At 35.3% G+C, this 22,226-nt stretch overlaps 1 protein-coding gene across 2 annotated transcripts in view; it reads left to right on the top strand.

Annotated features, from left to right (window-relative positions):
* The window catches only part of LOC149075766 (dual specificity tyrosine-phosphorylation-regulated kinase 1B-like), a 92,599-nt gene extending 70,804 nt beyond the window's left edge, over positions 1-21,795 (top strand). The window contains exons 1-8 of one of the 2 annotated variants that reach the window (XM_089243271.1): positions 2,291-2,352; positions 9,273-9,464; positions 11,480-11,645; positions 12,197-12,483; positions 13,876-14,022; positions 15,043-15,183; positions 15,959-16,331; positions 20,747-21,795. In XM_089243271.1, the coding sequence (XP_089099397.1) occupies positions 2,296-2,352; positions 9,273-9,464; positions 11,480-11,645; positions 12,197-12,483; positions 13,876-14,022; positions 15,043-15,183; positions 15,959-16,331; positions 20,747-21,582 (2,199 nt within the window). In that variant the 5' untranslated portion in view covers positions 2,291-2,295 and the 3' untranslated portion in view covers positions 21,583-21,795. Of the gene's footprint in view, positions 1-2,290; positions 2,353-9,272; positions 9,465-11,479; positions 11,646-12,196; positions 12,484-13,875; positions 14,023-15,042; positions 15,184-15,958; positions 16,332-20,746 lie in introns of those variants that run through there. The other variant, XM_089243269.1, reaches the window with a different exon arrangement.
* The last annotated feature ends 431 nt before the right edge of the window (positions 21,796-22,226 follow it).

Here is a 22,226-nt window from a genome sequence, read left to right as displayed (position 1 = left end):
TTGGGCCTGCTATGCGTCTTAATTTTTGCATGGTGTCTTGAACCTTATCAATTTGTTTCGCCACATGCGTCGTGAATTTGAACTGATGGTCAATATGCACTCCAAAATATTTCATGCATTTAGATATTTGCAGTCGAACACCATTGATTCTTATGCAGGGACGCTTTTTCTTGGAGTGTGGCCATAGTAATTCAGTTTTAGTCACCTCCATGCTGAGACGATGATCCTCTAGCCATTTCGACAGTTCGTCAAAATCGCGGCATCCGCAGTGCTGCCAATGTCGTTGGGAGTTCTCGCCGAGATCACAAAGGCCAGATCATCGGCGAAAGCTTGGACATAGACATCCGGTCCCCAATTCTTTTTCAGCAGTGAGTCAAGCACGATAGACCATAGTAGCGGACCGCTGCATGAGCCTTGAGGGCAGCCAATGGCCTGATTCTTTTCTGCGTCTTCTCCATCATTTGGTATCACAACCGTTCGATCTTTTTTAGCATGTTCTTCCCTATTTAAATAAGATTGTGAGGAATCGGTAATTTTCTTATAGTATTAATTATTATCTCGTGGTGGACTGAATCAAACACACCGCGAATGTCTATGGAAACTGGCCGTTACTTGACCTCATCGATGTCCAGTCGTGATCTCCATCAGTGATGCTACTGCTTTTTCTGCCGAGCCACCTGTACGAAATCCAAACTCTCTTGGGCTAAGCCAGTCTGCCTTCTCTAGATAGTAGGTGATCCGTTGCACCACCATTTTTTCTAGGACTTTACCCATTGTAGAGAGTAAACAGATGGGGCGATACGACTGCAGCACCCCTGGATCCTTAGCTTTCTTCAGGAAAAGCAAGACCTTACCACTTTTGAAACACCGATAACTTGACTAAACTATTGAAGATATCTGTGATAACATGACCATGGGCTGCGACTAGTGTTTTCAAAAGAGGAATATTTATGTTGTCGATACCCGGAGCTCGTTTATTGTTGTCTTCTAACTATTTGATTGATCTCCGTGTAAGTGAATGGTAGGTCCATCATAATCATAGAGGGCGTGTATGGAGTCAAATTTATAGTATCCGGGAGGTTCGGAAAAATCTCCAATTGTGCTTGGGCTGCTTCCAGCATCGTCGCATCAGTATGTGAACCGTTGGGCATCATTACCTGTGGTGGTAGACGCTTCGTTTTGAACATAGATTTGTATGCTTGTCCAAATGGGCGGCTTTCCTCTGTGCAGAAGGCAATCCAACTAGTCGTTTTTGCCTTGATACGGCCCATAGTTAATATGCCCTGCTCTGAATTTTCTAAACTCCCTCCTCGCCTGTACTCTATCATCATCCTTGGCCTTAATGAAACGACGCTCTAGTTTACGGAGTTGCCTGCGTGAAGCTGCTAACTGGTCCAATCTGGACTAGCTTGTCAGCATTAACGAAAAAAATAATTCCAGCATTAGCGAGATATAATTTCAGAATCAATGAAAGAAATAATTTCAGTATTAATGAAGGAAACAAATCCAGAATTGATGGATTGGGCTGATATTTTCAGCCTCACAATTTCAGTTGAGAATGGTTTTGCAACGGATGAATTGAAATTGTGTTGCATTCCCGGATTCATTATTAATTAACTGTCCAGTATGATCATTGAATGGATGCCAATAATAAATGTGACATTATACGTTCGTTAAAACAAACATTTATTAAAAATTAACGGATTTTCTCTCAACATTATTTGACATAGTAAAGGAACGCTGTCACTGCTTTGTCCGGAAATTCACGTGTTAGTCCAGATCGTCCATTATCCAGTCCAGTGACCGTCAGCCTTCTATGCACCGCAATCAGAAAAAACCCCGGAGACGAGTTCGCACGGTATTACATCCTGAAGCGTCCGTTGATAACACAGGCCAACCTGCGTAGGAGACAGCAGGTGGTCTGGTTAGCGATCACTCCACATGTCCGATGAGATCGTGACGACCTTTGAATATCACAGGAACATTGCTGACGAGAGGTGCCGAAGCACGCCCTTCTGCAACTATTGTATTATTTTTACTGAGAGATCACCCGACGTACGCCTCTTTACAGGGCGAGATGCCTTAGGGTTAGTAACTGTTTTGGTGAATCGATTATCGTGCTGAAGTAAAGAGCATCTGGTATTTATACGAGAGCATTCCCATAATGCCTCTTGATTGAACCAATCACGAAGTCGAAGGTACGGCACTGAACTTGTGTCTAATTTACATATCTCGGAGAGAGAAAGAGAATAATATTGCACAAAATATTACAAAATCTAGCAACGTAAAATAAAGATGGCGGCCGATCGGCGACACATGATCCCGCCGATCGATCCAGGAAACAAAAACGAGGTAAAATATTAAAATCTATTAAAAATGACTAGAATAAGGACATTAACATTACCATTTCCGCGGGGACCTAAATAGTAATGTTACAGTATGATATTTTAGTCTCATGTTGTTAGTTGCTAATGGCTGATATTTTCAGTCAAAAAGTATAGGATATTTTAAAAAATATACAGTAAAGCCTGTCTTTAAATTACTAATTTAAAAACCTTTTGTAAATACATTTACTAAACCTGCTTCTCCAGTTAAATGTGAAAAAGGATTCAAAATATCGTATTAATAAGGGGCCGTTCAAGTATTACGTAAGCAAATTTTTACCCATTTTTAACCCCCCTGCAGGGCCGTCTTAAGAGTATCATGGGCCCCCGGGCCAAGTGGTTTTTCGGAGGCCCTATCTGGTAAATCCTAGAAAATTTGAACTGGATTTCATTTTTGTGAGGCCCCTCTCCTCTTGAGGCCCCCGGGCCGTGCCCGGGTGGGCCCATGCGTTAAGACGGCACTGCCCCCCGTCAGCAAAATTTCGTCATCAGCTTTGCCCCTCTGAATCCTAACTCATATTTTCATAAAGGAGGGGGTTGATGACGTAAGCATTATCCAAACCCCCACCCCCCTGTCATCAAAAAGTCAGCAAATAGACCCCCCCCCCATCGATGATGACGTAATACTTGAACGGCCCCTAATTATGAAATGTAAATCTTGATGTCAAGTTGGAAATGTTCAAAATTTTATATTTTTCACCATTTGTGAAAACATTTATAATCTACAATAGCTTGACTATGGAAAATATTGGTTCCCAATATTGATGTTGAATACGAGAAGTTATGTTAAAACATTATATTATTGTAAAATATCAGATGATTATTTTTAGGTTAAGGGATGTGTTCTAACTGTTGCTTTACATCAAGCCCGAAAACGTTCATAATCAGCATTATGTTGACTATTCTATTGAAAATATCGGATAGTTTTGATAAATATTTTTGAAAATATCACAATATTTATCCAACCCTGACCATATACTATAAGACACGATATTCCCTCCATTCCTGAATTTTTGTCTCAAATACTAGAGGGGTGGGGGGGGGGGTTGTTCTATATAAGAGTAAAAATGCCTATACTGTGATGCCTACCATATGCTCTGAAATAAGATGCATATTTGGAGTTTGTTCATATTTCCTTTTTTTCTGTTAGATGTTGTTATTAAGGTATTTGAAGCAAAGTCTGGCGAATGAAGAGAAGTACTGTATCTGTTATCATTATATTTATTATCGTTTCCTTCTTATTCTAATTTTCATAATGTGGTAGATAAAGGGTTAAATGGGAATTTTTCTTGACTACACACTCTCCAGTCAATTGAATTTCCCATATGGTAATGTGTGGTCTGGGCATTTCTCGATTTGGCGGTGTGATGTTCAATGCCGACATAAATTTTTTTATGTGGCTTGCTCTGTAGTCTATCAATTATAAAAAAAAACTTCAGTTCCAATGCTGTCTTGATCATTATACAGTTGAATTTCGTTTTAACAAATACCGATATAGTAAAAATCTCGTTTTAACGAACACTCTTCTAATTCCCCAGATAAGCTTACATAGGAACAATGCAAATACCCGGAATTCCGTTATAAAGTGATTTCTCTGGTCTCTTGGAGTTCGTTATAACGGGATTTGACTATATTTGTGGATTTTGTTATAAATGGACATCAGATGGTCTTGTAGAACATATATTTAGTAACCCCCAAAAACTTTTATGGGAGGGGAAGAAAGGATTTTACATTTTTCCTTCACTAACAGTTTAAATTTTAGAATCTACAGGGGTGGAAACTCTGCGCCAATTACGCCAAAATTAACATCTTGCGCCATTTTGCTCTAATAGGGTATTTTCGTATTTTTCTGCGGCAAATAGCGAATTTTACTTCAGTATGCCCGGAATTTCGGAAAAGACGTTAAAAAATTTTTGTTCCTGCTCATCGCGAAACGATTCTTTCCGAAAAGAGCGTGTTTTATTTCACTGTACTTCAACCATATTTGTACTGTACTTATCGCCATATTTAAACTACCGGCCCATCATCAGGCTTTCCATCGCGAAACCCCAATAATATCCGTGATCATGCAACTGAAGATGGTTTGCAATGTTCTTTCAGATTTAAAGCGCAAATGCGAGTCAGTTTCCGTTTTCAGGAAAAAAGTCGCCACTGGAAGCAGCAGAAAGTACTGTAGTCGATCGTCATTGCGTGAAATCCCGATGTTTCGTGAACAAAAATTTTCATTCCGGGAGTAAAAAGAGAATGTCCGCCGAATTACGATTGCTAATTTAGAAACTTTGCCGAATAACGAGCGTTAAATTGCCAATGTTGCCGAATAATGAGTGTTAAATCGTCAAATAACGAGTAAGATCGCCAATCTCGCCAAGTAATGAGTGCTGAACCGCCAACCATCGTGTTGATTCTTCCGAAATGCTCTCCCATTTTGCAACAATTTCTTTCTGAGTATAAAAAATTGAAAACTTGATATAGAAAATAATTTATAAAATCATATAAAGACTATAGAAAATCTTTAGCTCATTTGAAGGGTTGCTGTTTCAGACAGCAAATAGTGCCCTCAGTAAGCAAAAATCCTCTTAAATAGACTGGTGTGAAAAATTTTATGACAGCCGCTTTTTCAAACAAGGTGTCAAAATCCTGAAACACCAAAAACTGATCAAAAGATGTTTGATAACAAAAGACAGCGCAGTTGTTTTGTTTTGAAAAGGAGTGAGGGTTAACGAAAATATTGTTAATTTTGCTGCTCCAATTTATAAATATCTGCTCTGAATCCTATATTTTGCTGCTCCAAAACTGCTCACAATCTACTCCGAAATGGAGTTGGTCACTTCCCACCCCTGAATCTAGGTTCGAACCCTGTTGGGGGCATGGTAGTCGGCTAAAGTTGGTTTTCTGCTGTTATCTAACTTCACTTACAGCTAGAAAAATTGATGGCAGATGACAGCACTACACATTATAAGCATTACACAGAAATAAACTTCACTTCAGGTTCTCTTCACGCACATTCCAACATGTACCAATTCATTAGAAATTCTGCGGAGGAATGTAGGTGAGGTGCATGTATGGTTTAGTAGTAGTTATCTGACTTTGAGGTGCGAATGTGAGCTTGTCTCCCATTTGAAAAAATTTCTCCTCAGAGAGCAGACAGACCAGCCACAAATTGAGACAAATATGGATGAAACTCTCAATTCCAACTTACCACAGATCACTATTAAACATATTTTTATACAATGCCATGAAAATTGTGATCAGAGACTTTAATTGTTCAATTTGTGAGGAATAATTAAAACAGAATTCTTTGACTCCCTTGCAACAGTTTTCATAGACGAAACAAAGAATTCTATCTATCATCTGAATCTTTACTGTTTCATTCATTTTTTTTAATAACGTGATCCTCACGTATTTCTAAGAAATCAGCATGATCCGCCCGGAAAATTAGTGTTAGTAGACGTCCATGCCCGAACCGGGATTCGAACCCAGACTTGCACAGTGAGAGGCTAGCTCCCTAACCACTCAGCTGCCATGTGGCAATTTATCAGCTTATCATTCAGAGAGGCCATTGATGCTATAGCGCATCAAATACCCGGAATTTGGGAAAAGGACGCATAAAAATTTGGTTCATTCTTTCCGAGTTCCAAGAAGGAAAAAGTAGAGAAAAAACTTCAACTTTTTTCCCCAGTCCATCACGTTCGCGCGATCTTGAAAAGTGGTTTTACTACTATGCATACTGTACTGTATTTATTGATATACACGCGGATTGCTGGGAGTTTTAGTTGCTACCCTTAATGAGGGACAGTGTACACAGAATTTTCAAGTTTCAGACTTTCTATTCCCCTGCGGATTTTCCCCCCTCCAGTTACATACCGGAAATTACGATACTTTCGCGGCTATCAGCTGGCGTTCGAAAGCAGTGTCTATATGGCGTAAATTCAAGTTGTTCCTACAAGATTGTGAATGCTCATTTTTTGAAAAATCGTGAAGGGTTTGGAACATTTTCCGAGAGTTTTTACACAGATTCGTTTTTTTTTTTAACTATCTTGAATATCCAGTTTTGTCATCTAGCTGCTTGTGGTAGTCACCATTTCACATCGCGAAAATCACTGGTGTGTACGCAAAATCGGCAGAAGGATTTCCACAGAAATTGTGGATCATTAACACTCAAAAAGAATTTTATATTAACATAGTATAAGACTGTATTTTCTCCAATATTTTAATTTACTACAAAAATATTTTTCTTTTTCTGGGGCCTTTCTTCCCCTCCCCCCGATTTTGCCTTTGGTGAAAATCCGGGTTTGGAACCCGCGATTGCGCAGTGGTAATCGGCTAAAAATACGATTTTCTAAGGTTTTCCAATTTTGAGTTGGCTATTCCTTTGAAGAAGCTCTGGTCGCCACGAAAGTCAAAGACATACAACACAACTATGTATACATTAAATTTCAAATACATGCATTACCAATTTGGAGGATAGATGCAGGGCCGCAACTAGGGTGGGGAAAAGGCAGGTTTAGTGCCCCCTTCGGGCTCTGGACTAGATGGGGCGCCGAATTCACCCTTTATAATTGCTTCTACATTACACTGGGTGCCAAAATGTGTGCTTGCCCCATTTGAGAAAGTATCTAGTTGCGGCGCCCTAGATAGATGGCACTACCTACTGAACACAAAACGTGCTGAATGCTGGGCACAAACGCACTTGAGTTTCACCAACACAAATCTGACATAGCTCTCATGTTCAGGTGTGAAAATATGTGACAGTTAAATGGTGACAGATCAGAGTGATAGACCATCAGACAGGGAAAAGTCATTCCTGAAGATAAGTGTCTGAGAGAGAGAGTGTACTGAGATAGAGAATCTGGGCGTGGTAGCCTGGTCGATAAGATGCTCGCCTAAAATACCAAAGGATATTTAGAGGTGTCGCGAGTTCGGTACAAGGTTCGTCCTTGTCAGAAAACTTTCCTGACACGGGTACAACAAAAAATGGCAACTTGACTGCAGAAAAAATTTGCTACCGCAGGGAGTCCCCCATCGAGGGGTTAGCGTACCAATCTCTGGATGAGTATAGGTACCGGTCTAATTAGCTCTCGTGTGCAGAAAATGACAGTGGTGCAACAAAAATGGTCAATGATAGAGAATCTCATTTGCTTTAAATTTAAATCAGAAGATTTATTAATAAAAAGAATTGAAAGAGCTAAGATTTTTTTTAAAGAAATGGAAAATCAATCAGAAGGGAATTTATAGATTGATACTGTAAATATATTAATGTGCTCCTCTATAATGTGATCCTGCTTATAACGTTTTCCAAAAAAACTGTCATAAAAACATTGTAAGCGGAAAACACTTTAAACAGGAAATCTTAATGAGAATAATTAACATATTATGTATAATTATTAATAATAAAATAATGAAAATAAGTCGTACTAAGTGGAAAAACTTTCTAAATGGGAACGTTATAAGCGGAATCGACTGTATATTTGTTTTAGATTTATTACATGTGCTAAATTCTACATGTTCAATTCTCAGAGGTTTTTCCTACTAGTAGACAATGAAAGTAAATTAACCTTTGGATAGAAAATGTTTTTAGAAATGAATTATTTGATTCACACACAACAGAGATACCTCCTCCTCCTAACCAGAACATGGCCTGCTGCTCTGTCTCAATGCAGAGATGTAAGCAGGTGATAAAAGACCTGGGGCATGCTGGAAAAAATTCATGGAGATACCAGTGAATTATGGGGGGTGGAAGGTGGCATACTTTTTTCGAGAGGGACCCACTTTTTTTTTCACTCAGAAGCGACCCAGGTAAATCAAAGTACAGTGTAAGGGTAATGTAAGAGTACAGAGTTATCATCCCAGGTTCTTCAATAGAGAAACATCAACTCTTCGGAACCATCATCAGATTGAATTTAATTTAACTCTTTAAGTCTGACTTTTTTCATTCACCAAGAGTGAATTTGTGAAATTAACTTTTATAATTTTAAATAAATATATATATATAATAAAATTAATTTATGCATAAAAAGTTCATTTTGCAACTGGGAGTTCCTTCTGAAGAAACTTCCCATATCTCTATCTTACCCATGTTAAATTCAACTCAGAATCATTTTGCAGAACCAATTAATCATGTAAAGCGAGGGACATCTCTAATCTGATCAAGATCTAATTGGTTCTGAAAAATGATCATGTAAAGCGAGGGACATCTGTAATCTGATTTTAAAAATTTAGAGTTGGTTACAACAATTTAAATGAATTTTTAACTTATAATATAAAATGGAAAAATCTGGTTTATGATGAAATAAAATAAAAAAAAACGAGAAGCAAATCTCTTTTATGTCAATGAGGTGTGTATTTACCTCTTTTTTTTCACTCCTTATTTTATGTTGTGCCATGAGTTAAGAAACTAATATAGATTGTTTTAACCCCTTCACTTACAAGCAAATTGGCAAGAAATTCAGATGCTCTATGTTTGACGAATCGGCAAAAATATAGTAATCTTGTCCTAACCGAACTGCACATTAGAAAAAGGGGAGAAAAAATCACAAATAAAAGAGTAAGACAGTATAAAAGATAAGACGATAAGAATGTAGGTATAAAGTTAGGTTTCTCTTCACCCTCACCCTACCTGTTCTCTTTCACTCTTATAAGAAAGGTGCATCATAATATGAGGGGAAAAAGTCACTATCAGGGTGTACAAAAAACCAAAAGCAGAAAAAAAATTGTAAGGTCGCAACAAAGCTTCGGGATGATGAAGAGAGAAGAAAGAAAATAGAGCGAACTTGTTTGAATTCATTCCACTGGCGTTTGGACGCAATATTATGTCCTTTGATATTAAAGTGGTTAATAACAGGTAAATAAAAATGGATTTCCTCAGTCTGTGTTTTTTTTTCACTTCAGGTGTATTATGCCAAGAAAAAACGTAGGGCGCAGCAGTCTTCACAAAATGATGACACGAGCAGCAAAAAAGAAAAGAAAGTGTTCAATGATGGCTTTGATGATGAAAATCATGATTACATCATCAGAAGTGGGGACATCATGGAGACACGATATGAGATTGACTGTCTCATTGGGAAAGGGTCCTTTGGTCAAGTAAGATTACTCTGCTACTGCTACTTTTTCATACAAAAATGTTTGTAATTCAATTTTTTTTACTTTGAAAAAAGTTAATCATGTTCTTGTTTTGTTTGTTTTTTCATTCAACCACATTTGCATTAACTTCCATCATATGTGATAAACTTATTTTATAACAATGTTTATTTAAAATATAATGATTCTCTAAAAAAAATAAATATGAATCAAAATGATTTTGGTAACTCTTTAATGCAGGGGTGGCCAACCTTTTCCCAAGCCATGCCACGATCAGGATTATTTTCGATGCTTGTGTGCCACATCACATTTTTAAAGGATACAAGCATTCTTTCTGTTCATGCAAAATATTCGTCTGTCCTCTTTGTTTATTTATACCAATAGAATAAAAAAATTTAAAAACACACGCAACAGAAAAAATAAAAATTCTCCATCTATGGTAAAAAATGAACAAAACAAGAAAAATTAAAATAGATAATTTTAAGAAAAACACAACACAGAGCAAGTTTTTCTAAATTAAAAATTATGAACAATTATAAAGTGGCAATTAAAGTTATGATGGATAAGTTCTTACTCCTATAATACCAACATGTATGATATAATACTACACCTACAGTAATATATGGATTCAATTATAGTTGATTAAATGTTTTTGATATATCAACATATTGTGTACCTGATATATATCTTTGTCACGTCCATGATATAGATCTCTGGCAGGTTCAGGATCTATGTATTTCAAACTATATATATATATTAAAATAATTTATTGTTCAAAGTAGTTGTCCTTCAAAGCAAAGACTATTCACACAGAATCAATACATATTTAACAAAAAAATCAAAACCTTAATCAATCAATATCATAAATAATTTGTGCTCCATATATCATAGTTATGGCATCTGATATTTCTCTGACATTCCGATACATAATGATATGGTCCAGATATTGTGCTATGTCATTATGCTACTGGGGTAAGAATACTTGGGGGCCCTCTCCCCAATGTAAGCCCATCTACTTTGTAAGAGGACTTGGTCCCCCCCAAAAAATTCATGGACATATTAGGTGATTATATTTTACAATGCATGTCCCCCATGCAGACAATCCTGAATCTTGTACACTTAGGACATCCTACTTCATCAAACACCAACTCTGGCCATATCGCTATATTGCAATTTACTGCCATTAATGAGATGTGTTGGAAATGAAGGCGCTGTCTATCGGTGGTCGCCTCAAGTTCGTTAAGGAAAATATCTTATCTATATCCTCCCTTGGGACATAGGACATCCAGCAAATATGCCAAAAGATGAAAAACGGAACAGAAACACTTTGAATAGAAAGTCATCAGGTAGTTATTATTTTAAGGGTGCCTGCTAAATGCCGGTTTGGCAGCCTACAAGGCCATCATTCATAAGAAAAGGATTGGATAGAAAATACTTTGATTGAGAAATAGAATAGAATTTCTTTAATTTTTGAAACCATTCATATTTCATTTCTGATATCATGGTGTGCCACAAGTGGTACATGTGCTATGGGTTGACCACCCCTGCTTTAATGCATTACTACATTATAAAGCATGTTAGCATATATCACAATTTCCTGTCATTTACAATAGTTTAAAATATCTCAAAAACTGAATGCCTGTAAAGGCATGATAAGCTTACCATATGCACTGTGAACAATTGTTGGCCCACTTCCTTTGTGTATGTTTTTCAAATTATATCATTAGAAGGAGTCTGACTAACCAAAATTCAGATCTGTTTTCTGGACCTTTCACAAAATGCAAATTAACGGAACCATAAGTTTTGCATTTCAGTCGTATTGTGATAAATTAACCAGATTGTTTCACTTTGCATGAAATTACTTCTCACAAAATTAATGACCATTTCCACAAAAATAAGGCAATTTAAGTAAAAATGGTATCCTATAAAAAAAGGTCCCTGATTAGTATGCCATATGAAAATTAAAATATGTGTTGATAGCACTCGCCTGTATTTTGACCATTGTTTTATGATTCCAGGTTGTCAAAGCATATGACCATGAAGAGCAATGTCACGTTGCAATAAAAATCATAAAAAACAAGAAACCATTTCTGAATCAAGCTCAAATTGAAGTGAAGTTATTAGAAATGATGAACAAGCACGAGTGCAGTGATAGTTATTATCAGATAGGAAAAGAAAAGATTGGTAAGCCTTCAGTCTTTGTCCCACAGAGTTATTTTACAGAATTCTGAGTTGAATATGTTTTGAAAACTTGAATTATGATGTTGGAAAATATGCAATTGAATTATAAAAATTAAATTTTGTACACTTTTTATATTTGATCGAAGCATCTATTATCTTATCCTTTCCAATTCATTCCTAAGGAGCATCTGTAACTTTATATCTGTTGTGCTTCATCGGTTATTTTCCTTTCAGAAAAGGGTTAATAGTATTTTGGTGTAATTGCCTAACCTGTTGGTTAAAAATTCCTATGGAATATGGACTGAATCACTGTAGTACAGGGTTTTTTAACGCCTGGCCAGTGGGCCAAATGTGTGTAGACATAGCTGAGTGGCCTGAGTAAAATTTCAAATATGGACTGTGCTGTGTCAATAGTTGAAGCCACCTGGCGTAGTAGATAACATTCATAAGAACTACATCTGATTAGACATCTTTTCAAAGTTCACTTTTATTTTGGACTATTTTTATTAAAAAGATTTACCTTTTCTAACATGTTTACCTTCTTTGTTTTACAGTAAAGCTCAAGAACCATTTCACGTGGAAGAATCACTTGTGTTTAGTGTTTGAACTATTGTCATACAATTTGTATGACCTCTTAAGGAATACAAACTTTCGTGGTGTTTCCTTAAACCTCACTCGTAAATTTGCTCAGCAGATGTGCACAGCCCTTTTGTTCCTGTCTCACCCTGACCTCAGCATCATCCATTGTGACCTCAAGCCAGAAAATATCCTGTTGTGCAACCCAAAGAGGAGTGCCATCAAAGTAGTTGATTTTGGTAGCTCTTGTCAGCTTGGCCAGCGGGTGAGTACAATAAAAATCAAAAATCATGACATAACACTATTAGTATGCAGTTTCAGGAACTGCATGGTCTCTGCATTAACTCTGTATAAAATTAATATAGGAAACAAAGATCAGTTGCTCTCACCCTGAGGCCACATGGCCCCTTCCCCGGTGGTAATGGGATATTATGGGGGGAGCCACAGGAGAAAATTGGGTAAAAGGGATCCACTGTACTCTTCTTGCATGATTAGCTTCAAGTGAACGTTTGGATATGATCATGTGGTGACCACTTTTTTCAACCTGTTCTCTAAGGCTGGGATTACACTATAAAAGTTTGATAAAAGTACTTTTATAAAACTTGAAAAATGCCACCAATAAAATTATTTGTTACATTCTTGAAAATGCAACCGATGATCTTATTGGTAACATTTTTCAAGTTTTATAAAAGGACTTTTGTCAAACTTTTATAGTGTAATCTCAGCCTAATACTAAAAATATATTTTCCAATTCAAACTTGTTTAAAGATAGATCTATAATATTCTGCAGTATAAAAATAGAGGTGTGAATGCGAGAGCTGATCTTCCCGTTAAAAACTCTCGCCACAGAGAGCAACAGGCCTAAAACATTACAAATATTCAAAATCACTGCATTTCACTCAAAATTGTATATACAGATGGCAGCACTGAAAAATGTAACGTGGCACTCAATATGCACTTCGATTGTTAGGTAGGGTCACCAGATTCACAAACTGAGAAAGGCAGACACCTGCGCACACACTTTTAGGGACGTCACTTATCCCAATTTTCAAAATAGATGGCACCATTATTCTGACCAATGAAACCATCCAAAACAATAATTTTTCCCAACACTAAAAAAGACACAAACTCTGGGAATTTCTAAGTCTATTGGTGAATCTGTGTGGGGGAAAAACACAAAAACTCTCATATCAATGAAGAAATATATGTTTCAAAGTGGAGAGAAAAAAAATTTCCTGGAAACCTGAAAAAAGAGGACAAAAGGGAGAATTTTCCGAAACATAGGAGGATGCTTGAAATAACATCAAAAAGGAAAACATGTCTTCCTAAAGGAGAACGGTTGGTAACCCTAGTGTTAGGTATTCAGAATTACAAAAGGAATAGTTTGAGTGTGCAGAAAAAAAAACAATTAATGAAAGAAAGGATTTCATAATCAATTAAAAAAAATCATTTAAAATTTCCAAGAAATTTTGAATTAATGAAACCAATTAGATTTATTAGTTACTATTGTGCAAATTTTGTTAAAAGATCAATGTTTGTACACTTTGTAACTTTGTTCAATTCCTTTCTTCTTGTGGGAAGGGGAACTTCTAATGTTTGTAAATAAAAACATTTTTTATCTGAAAGAATTTAAATGATTTTTTTCTCCCATTAATAGATCTACCAATACATACAGAGTAGGTTTTATCGATCACCCGAAGTGTTGCTTGGCATTCCTTATGATATGGCAATAGATGTTTGGAGTCTTGGGTGTATTTTGGTTGAAATGCACACAGGAGAACCATTATTTAGCGGAGCCAATGAGGTTAGTACAAAATAAATATTTCTGAATCCAATTTGCATTGATGGAGGCATTAAATCTGAATCTAATCATGTTTGCTGATATAAATTTCTACCAAAATTACTTGGAAAAAATACCTTGTTATATACAGCAATGAAAAACAATGAGGTAATTAAAGAGAGAAATTTCTCTCAGCCCATAATACATCAAGGAAAGATATTCTACTGGATATTATGCTGTGGTAAACTCAGAAAGAAACTCAAAAGTGTTCTTTCTCTGTTGGGAATCAAACCTTGTCCTTCTGCAATCCAAGCAATTGCGCTACCTCATGCACCACAAGAGAAACAACTCTGCTTTTCTTATTTCATGCATGTGTGTCTGTTGTGATGTATAAGGTTGCTCACTTGCCTTAGTTGCAAAAGGACCAGGGTTTATTCTTATTGCAGACAGAAAACTTTTATTTCTGAGTTTAGCTCGACATAATAGCCAAAAAAAAAGTCTCTTTCGTTAATAAGTTAATTGTTTTTTCATCCTCACAGATCTCCTGAAATCTCTCCAAGGACAATGAAGTTCCAATCCCCTGGTTGAAAACCCCTGCTCTAAAACTTTTTTTCTATTGAAAAAATGTGTAAATGAATTCTAGAATAACATACAACATATTTATCTAACTAACTACATATAAAATATCCTGAGATATCAAAAAGATTGTAATGCGTGTTAGCCTTCTTTTCAACATTATAAATATCATCCCTCATTTTTCAAATCCCAAATTTTCTCATTTTTATTCTATCCAGTTAATTCCATTCATCTTTTGAATCTCATTGCTGATCTTGTTTGGGAGTACAATCTTGGAAATCTAAAATTTCTGGAATACCCGATTCAGAATTTCTTTATAAAGGTGTAAATCACAATTTTTTTTATGGATTATTTTTCTTCTTTCAAATAGTAAATTATTTCAGTAATTTATATGTAAATATGAATTAAACACAATCTGATTATTTCATGTTAATTTTGACATTTCTATTCTTATATTTACTCACTCAGGTTGACCAAATGAACAAAATTGTTGAAGTCAATGCAATACCACCAAAACCTCTTCTTGACCAGGCACAAAAGACGCGGAAGTTCTTTGATCGACTTGTTAACGGAACTTACATCATCAAAAAAGTCAAAGATGGCAAAAAGGTATTTGTATCATTTAATTGTTAAACTAGAGTTGTGTGAAGAATGTCTAAAAATGTTAACCAAGTATGTATATTCGTGTTTAGTTTAGTTATCAAGCTTCCAAATTGATGTCAAAGAATTCAGCCGTAAGAGTTAATTTTACAACATGTGTGTGATTGTTTTTTGGAACTAATTTAAGTATTTGATCAGATGGTGCCAATCGTATTGAAATTATGAAACTCTTTGTATGCTTAAAAAACATTGTGTGTCAATTAGTTATTTCTAGTTATAGTGCAAGGGGTTTCAAATTGTGAGATATGCTTCCTTGAGAGAATATCAAAATGCCCCACAGAAGCATGAAAATTTCTAAATTTGGGAAACTACTCTGTAATATAATTTTTCAAAAAGCATTTCCTTCATTCAAATTCAATTTAGGGAGGTGCATGCAGATTTTAAAATCCTCTGGAAAAGCATATGCAGATTTCAGAAGTTTGAGAAAGCTACTACAGCGAAAAATTACAAAACGCTTGTTATAATATCTTAACTACATATATTTTCTTTTGAAATTCATTTTAAAACTTGTATTAAAAGTAGAAGCACAAGACTGTTTTCCAATAACTAGATAGAAGCTAACTTGTGAGGCCAGTTGAGGAAAGAGGAATCGTCACAAGTGTTAAAATTTTTATTGCTTCATAATAAAAGTAATAATTCTGAAGAAGAAAAAAATGAAATTTTTTGCTAATGCATTGCATTTTTGTCAATTTGTTAATTGATTTGTTTTCCCATATTTCTGCAGTACAAGTCACCTGGCTCAAGAAAATTACATGAGATATTAGGAGTGGAATCTGGAGGTCCTGGAGGTCGGAGAAAAGGTGAACCTGGGCACAGCGTTTCAGATTATTTAAAATTCAAAGACTTGATTCAAAGGATGTTGGATTACGATCCAAAAACCAGAATCACCCCATACCACGCATTACAACACAGTTTCTTCAAACGGACTGCTGATGAAAGTACAAACACATTCCATAGCTCCAGTACTAGTCCTGCGATGGACCATCGGGTAGCAACTGTGGCGAGCCCCAGTTGCAGTACAGCTGGTGCAGGCAGTGGTTTTGCTAGTTCTGTGGATAAAAGTGGTAGCACTTTACAGTTTCCCAGTGAGACAACAGGTAAGTTTGTGTTGCTTGCTGCCTTAGACCAGAATCATATTTTTAATAATGCAAAAAAAATCAAGACATTGTACTATGTGTACAATGGCACTAATCTAAATTTTTTCATAAATGCCAATCATCCTTACTCCTACTGAAATTTACTTGTATCTTTATCTGGTTTCATCATATCCTGTCAGATATAAAGAACTCTAAATAATCTTATACACGGTGGGACTTGTGTGAAACAAAACATCAAGAAATTTTGAAATAATTTTAAATTTTAAACAGGTTTCAGTTTTATAAAGGTGCAGATCAAAGCACTAACCATCAATGAACGTATATTTTGATTCCATTCAAGACAGGTTTCAATTCCAAAGAGTTTACATCTTAGACAGGTTTCACTGTAAAGTCTCTTTACTGTACGAAGAAAACTGAGAATATCTGTGGTTTTAAATGTCAAAATATATTTGCACAACAGTCATTTTGACAAAATTGAATTTGATAATAAAGTGATCATACTTTAGCGAGTACTGTGGGATCTCCAAATGAAGTTGCTTCTGCTCGATCATTAACAGTTTTAGCACAAACTTTGCTGAGATTCTCCTGAAGCCCAAATCATCAGTCGTAATGGAATGAATGGATCCAATGCTGATGCTCGATTTGTCTGCAAGTTCTCTGATCATGATTTGACAATCCTCACTGGGTCAATGGTGATCTGATTTTGGGATGTTGAGCGTCTACCAGAATGTTATTCACTCTCCACTGATGTGTAGCCATTGGAAGCGGTTGTACCACTCCTTTTTATCTGTGTGGTGCCTATTGTTTCGTCTCTGGAGACCTGTTGGATCTTGCGAATTGTTTCCACGTGGGAATCACTTAACTTCACACAAAATTTAATGTAGTAGCATTGGTGAAGTTTTTCTGCCATTTTGTCATGCTGATTACTGTAAAATCTATGTTTGATAGGTGAAATTATTAATAGTACAATTATTAGCGCTTTTTTAATATTCATCACTTGAAAAATTTTGCACATGAAGTAACTTCAATTCTCAGCTCATCGTTCTAAATTAAAACCATTGTAATAAAATAGACCTTTTCTGGATATTATGTAGAGATGAACTCTGAAAGAAACGTCATCTGGTGTCTACCGAGAATCTAACCCAGGTCATCTTTTTTTTGTAAACTGGACAAGTACGCTTTGCAAGAGAATCAGCAGAGGCTAAATGATTTTTCTTTCAAAGTTAATCACAGCGTAATATCCAGAAAAGGTCTATTTATTTGAGCAGAGCCCATGACGTGCTTGAAACAGCCTTGAATATAGTAGGACCTCTGTAAAGGTGGATTCCAGATAACGAAATAAAATGATTAAGTAAATCTGTGATTGCCAAAATTTCAGACATCATAGACCATTAACACGAATTTTTCTTAGAAAAAAATCACAAACATCTATGAAATGATGATCATAAAAAAACTCAAATTTCATTAATATGAAATGAATTTGTTAATTTTAATTTTTATTTATTTTGTTTTTTTGCCTATTCTGTGTTGATGACATAAAGACGTATCAGAATATAAGTGTAATAAACCAAAAATTGCAAATACCATCATTTTCAAATATCTCCCCATAGCGCAAAAATTTTCTCAAGGATCACATCATGTTTTAGTTTCATATTTAGTTTTCATCTATTCAGCTTGGGATAGGTGTAAAATCACTTCACTAAATATTTAATCTTGATGTGGAATCTTGTGAAACATAACATAAATAGTCCTCAAGTTGATACTGAATTCATCTACTCATTTTCTTGTCTGTCTCTGTGCAGAAAATATGGTGGTTTTTTTGACAAAAATACAAGTACAAACTGGTACAAAATGATAAACAAAATAAAAAAACAACTAGTTCAAAAAGACAAATAACCAGAAACACATGAAAGAAACTCCCACATAACTATTTTAGAGTCTCAGCTATGCATGAAGTTTCACGATAAATGGAAATTTAAGAGGCAGCAGATAAATTAGTTCAGGAAAAAAATATCACAAAAAATGAATGATTTCGTGCATTTTTTTTCCTACTATTTCAAATAACTGGAAGAAGATTTTGTTGAGATTTCATTTACTTTCATAACTCTGACACTAAGGTTAGATTATGTTGAAACAATAACAGGCAAAGTGTCCACTTTATTGGGTAACCAAGTTTTAGTTAATTTCTCAGCTATTAATTTCTTGTATGTATTTTATATGAAAAATTTTATAATGTATGTTCTAAGCATAAGCTCCCACCCAAATGTGAAAAAATTGTAAAACAAAATTGGATTAATTTAAACCCTATGTTTCATTCAAATACAAATATACAAATACAACGCCACAACAGGCAAAATGCTCAACAAGATGGCTGAGAAATTCATATGTGCAAAAGGAAAAATTTTCATTTTTTTCTTAACATCATAAATCACACTGCCGAGTTATGGCAATTCAAATCAGGATTGATTTAATCATGATTAAAATTACTTGTGTTTTTCTAAGAAAATCATGATTAAAATCACTTTTTTTTTAATAAAATCATTGATTTAAATCACTTGTTTTTTTTAAGAAAATCATTGATTTAAATCACAAAATTTAAATTTCGTTTTTCCTTTATATAAATTACTTTAATGATATTGAAATAAAACTAACCTGGTATGGTAGGCATGTTATCAATAAATGGTAAAGCTCATTATTAATATAATGAAAATATAGACTTAAACTTAATCCCTAGATACAGTGCAGAAAGAAAGCTGTTCTATTTCTAGATTCTGTGCATGGAAAAAATTGCAGAGAGATATAGAGGGCTAAACTTTGATATAACCACACTAAGTGTTTTCAATGCATATGACACTAGAATTTGCTGATTAAAAAAGATAAATTATTTTTTGTATAAAGCCTTTTGAATTTTATGCCCTAATTGTTGATTCAAAACAATAATAGATACTGTACCAACATAAATATTGTTAAGCTTTAGACTTTACTTTTTGTATCAAAATTTTGAGTCTGCTCGTTTTTTTACCAAAGCTCATTAAATCTGAGAAAGAATAAAAATATGTAAATTATTAAACAGCATCAGGCAAATTGGAAAAACACTATAATAAATCCATCCATTAATCGTGTAAGAAACAATCTTGTCAATAGAATTGGTTTATTTTGTTTATGCTGAATGGCCCTTTGATTGGACATTGAGTGAATTGAGAAATCAGCACCATATTTGAGTCGCCACCAGGCATTTACTTTAAAGGGCAAGGAGGGGAGCCCTCATGAATAAAAGCACTTTTCTGTACAGGAAAAATGTTAATCCATGAAGTTAATTCAGGCTCAAAAAACCTTTCATGTTACATAAACAGATTTTTGGTGTTCATATTTCTTAATTGCAGTTCATTTGTTAGTTTATTCATTAATGCTGAATTAAATTTGAGAGATGGTGAAAAAGCAGATAGGTGATATGAAAATATGCATCCTTAATGGTAACAAGATTTGTTTTAATTAATAAGCAGTCAGTTAATTAAAATAAAAAAAATATAATTATTTTTTAAATAATGGTTTCTTCATACCCTGCACATTGCTCAACAATTAGGGTATATTGGGGCTGCTGATTTTAAAATTGGTGTTAGTTTTGCTGAATTGGCTCTAGTTTTTGAAATAATGCATACTCTCAACATTTCAATGTAGTCTGCAGCCACTAATTTTCGCGTCAAATTTTTACTTCCAATTTTTTAAAATACTTTCTTATATTTTATTCAATATATTATTGCATTTATATCATGATCAGATGTCAGTGATCTTTACTTACTGATATTAAGTTTATTATTGATTTACATTTCCCACACACTTTGAATGTGATTTGTATGCTGCTTATGGCATTACTATTGAAATTTTAATTTCACTTTATCTCATAAACTACAGCCAATCTGCCAAAACCAATACCAGAAGCCAGAATCAGAACAAAGGCCCCAAAATCACTTTATATTCACTGAAATATCTGTGAGAACTAAATCAGTGTTGTGTCATCAATAAGCAATTAGAGCAGCTTAGTAAGTTCATCATGTATGAATGATAAGGAACAGTTAGAAGAAAAACTAACAAAAATTGTATTTCAAAATGAGATCTCATTACTGTCAGTTGAACAAAGCAATTATATCTAAAACTGATTTCGAGAACTCCTGTCAAGATTCAATTCCAACTGTAGCAAAATAAGCTTAAAACAAATCCCCGGATATAATGAATGAAATTTTTGGCCACATTCATTTGCTGTTCTCTTAGATCAAATTCAGACAAAATTTTCTTCTACTCAAATTTTGTTATAATGGAGGTTTGACTGCTTACCATCACACAGTTTACTTTATTCAAGAAATTGAATTTGTAACTATGTTCATTTAAAGAGAGTTTTAATGATGTGTATTTTGCAGACCTCTTGGAAGCAAGTAATTCGAGCAGATCTTTCCTCGACTCATCACACCTCCTTCATTCGCAAGGGAACACTTTCGACGGACATTTAGGTGGCACAATTCCATCATCCTCATCATCTGCAGCAGTAGCGACGTCGTCTGTCATGGAGTGTGAGAGCCCATTAACTAGCGCAGGTAACAGTTCACGAATTCTTCCCGTTGGTAATCGGTGCTTGCACAAAAATAACATTTTTTATACATCTGGTGCATTTACGTCGACTGGAGCATCAACTTCCAGGCTGCACTGTTTAGACAGCTCCGACGTGTTTCACGCGCATTCGAGTGACACCTCAGGACATGTACATAGTTTTGATCATTGTCATCCCTCCCAAGTTCTTCAGGCCACAAAAGGCCATCCCGAATCATCATCATCATCATCTGTCATCGTCGAAGGTTCTGAACTGGATGTCGTGTGTATTCAGTCTTACCAGGGTCTGGACCACTCCCAGCAGCAGAGGTGCCACGCGTCTTCCTCTTTCTCCAGGGCTTCTGTGTCTTCCGACGTCACTCCTATGGACACTTCCATGTTCGCTGCCCCGCGACCCATAGATTGCACAGTGGGCCTCTTGAATGTTCAGCTCGACAGCCACCATCGTGATCAGTACTCGTTCGTCGACCCTGCGTTTAGTGATGCCACAAGTTTATATGTGAACACGCGCATGCCCGTTCTCGATTCCCTATCATCGTCACAACCTTCTGTTCAGTTGTCCATGCAAAGACGAGTGGACTCGCAGCAACAGGGTGGTGATGATTCATCTCCAGTTTATACTGAACCTAGCTCTCTCATCAGTCATTAATGTAAATTATCACTTAGAGATAGCGTTATAATGAATAAATAAATATACATATATATATAACAAAAAGGGGAAAAAGAAGATTTTTCAATTTACATCCTGCAGCCAGCACACGTGTAAAAATATATAAATTCAAAAAAAAAAACCAATGGCTGCTATGTGATAGCAGGATGCGATGCTTCATAATTAAAAAGAAAGGGGGAACGGGAAAGCATCACTCGCATATATACACACACACACAGTGCATATACCAAGTGGCACTTTGATACAAAACCGTGTGCCTAATCACTGCCCTGGCTCTTAAAGGACTAGGTGTTGTTTGTGCAGCCGAGAATGCGATATAAAAGCGGAGGGGAAAAGAGCAGCTATATGTGATATATACATGTATTACATAACTGATTAAGTTGAAAAAATAAATAAATGAACCGTTTTACATTTCGTTACAAACTTTCTCTGTGTAAATAATAGAAACTGGTTTTCGATTATTTGAAGAATATATTTAAAGAAAATTGTAATTATATCAGGAAAATAAATCAAGCACCAATTTTGTTTGTTTTTTTTTATTATTATTTCAAACCGAAAAGTATGTATGTCTGTCATCTAATGTTTGTTTACTAAATTGATATTGATCTTTTTCGAAGGTCTCA

This window comes from Pholcus phalangioides, unplaced genomic scaffold, assembly GCF_987345545.1.
Source record: "Pholcus phalangioides strain wild (caught in Gottingen) unplaced genomic scaffold, Ppha-v1.0 ptg000015l_1, whole genome shotgun sequence".
In the NCBI taxonomy this organism is placed as follows: Eukaryota; Metazoa; Arthropoda; class Arachnida; order Araneae; family Pholcidae; genus Pholcus; species Pholcus phalangioides.
The sequence above is the reverse complement of the archived record's forward strand: the minus strand, read 5'-3'. Positions and strand labels throughout refer to the sequence as shown.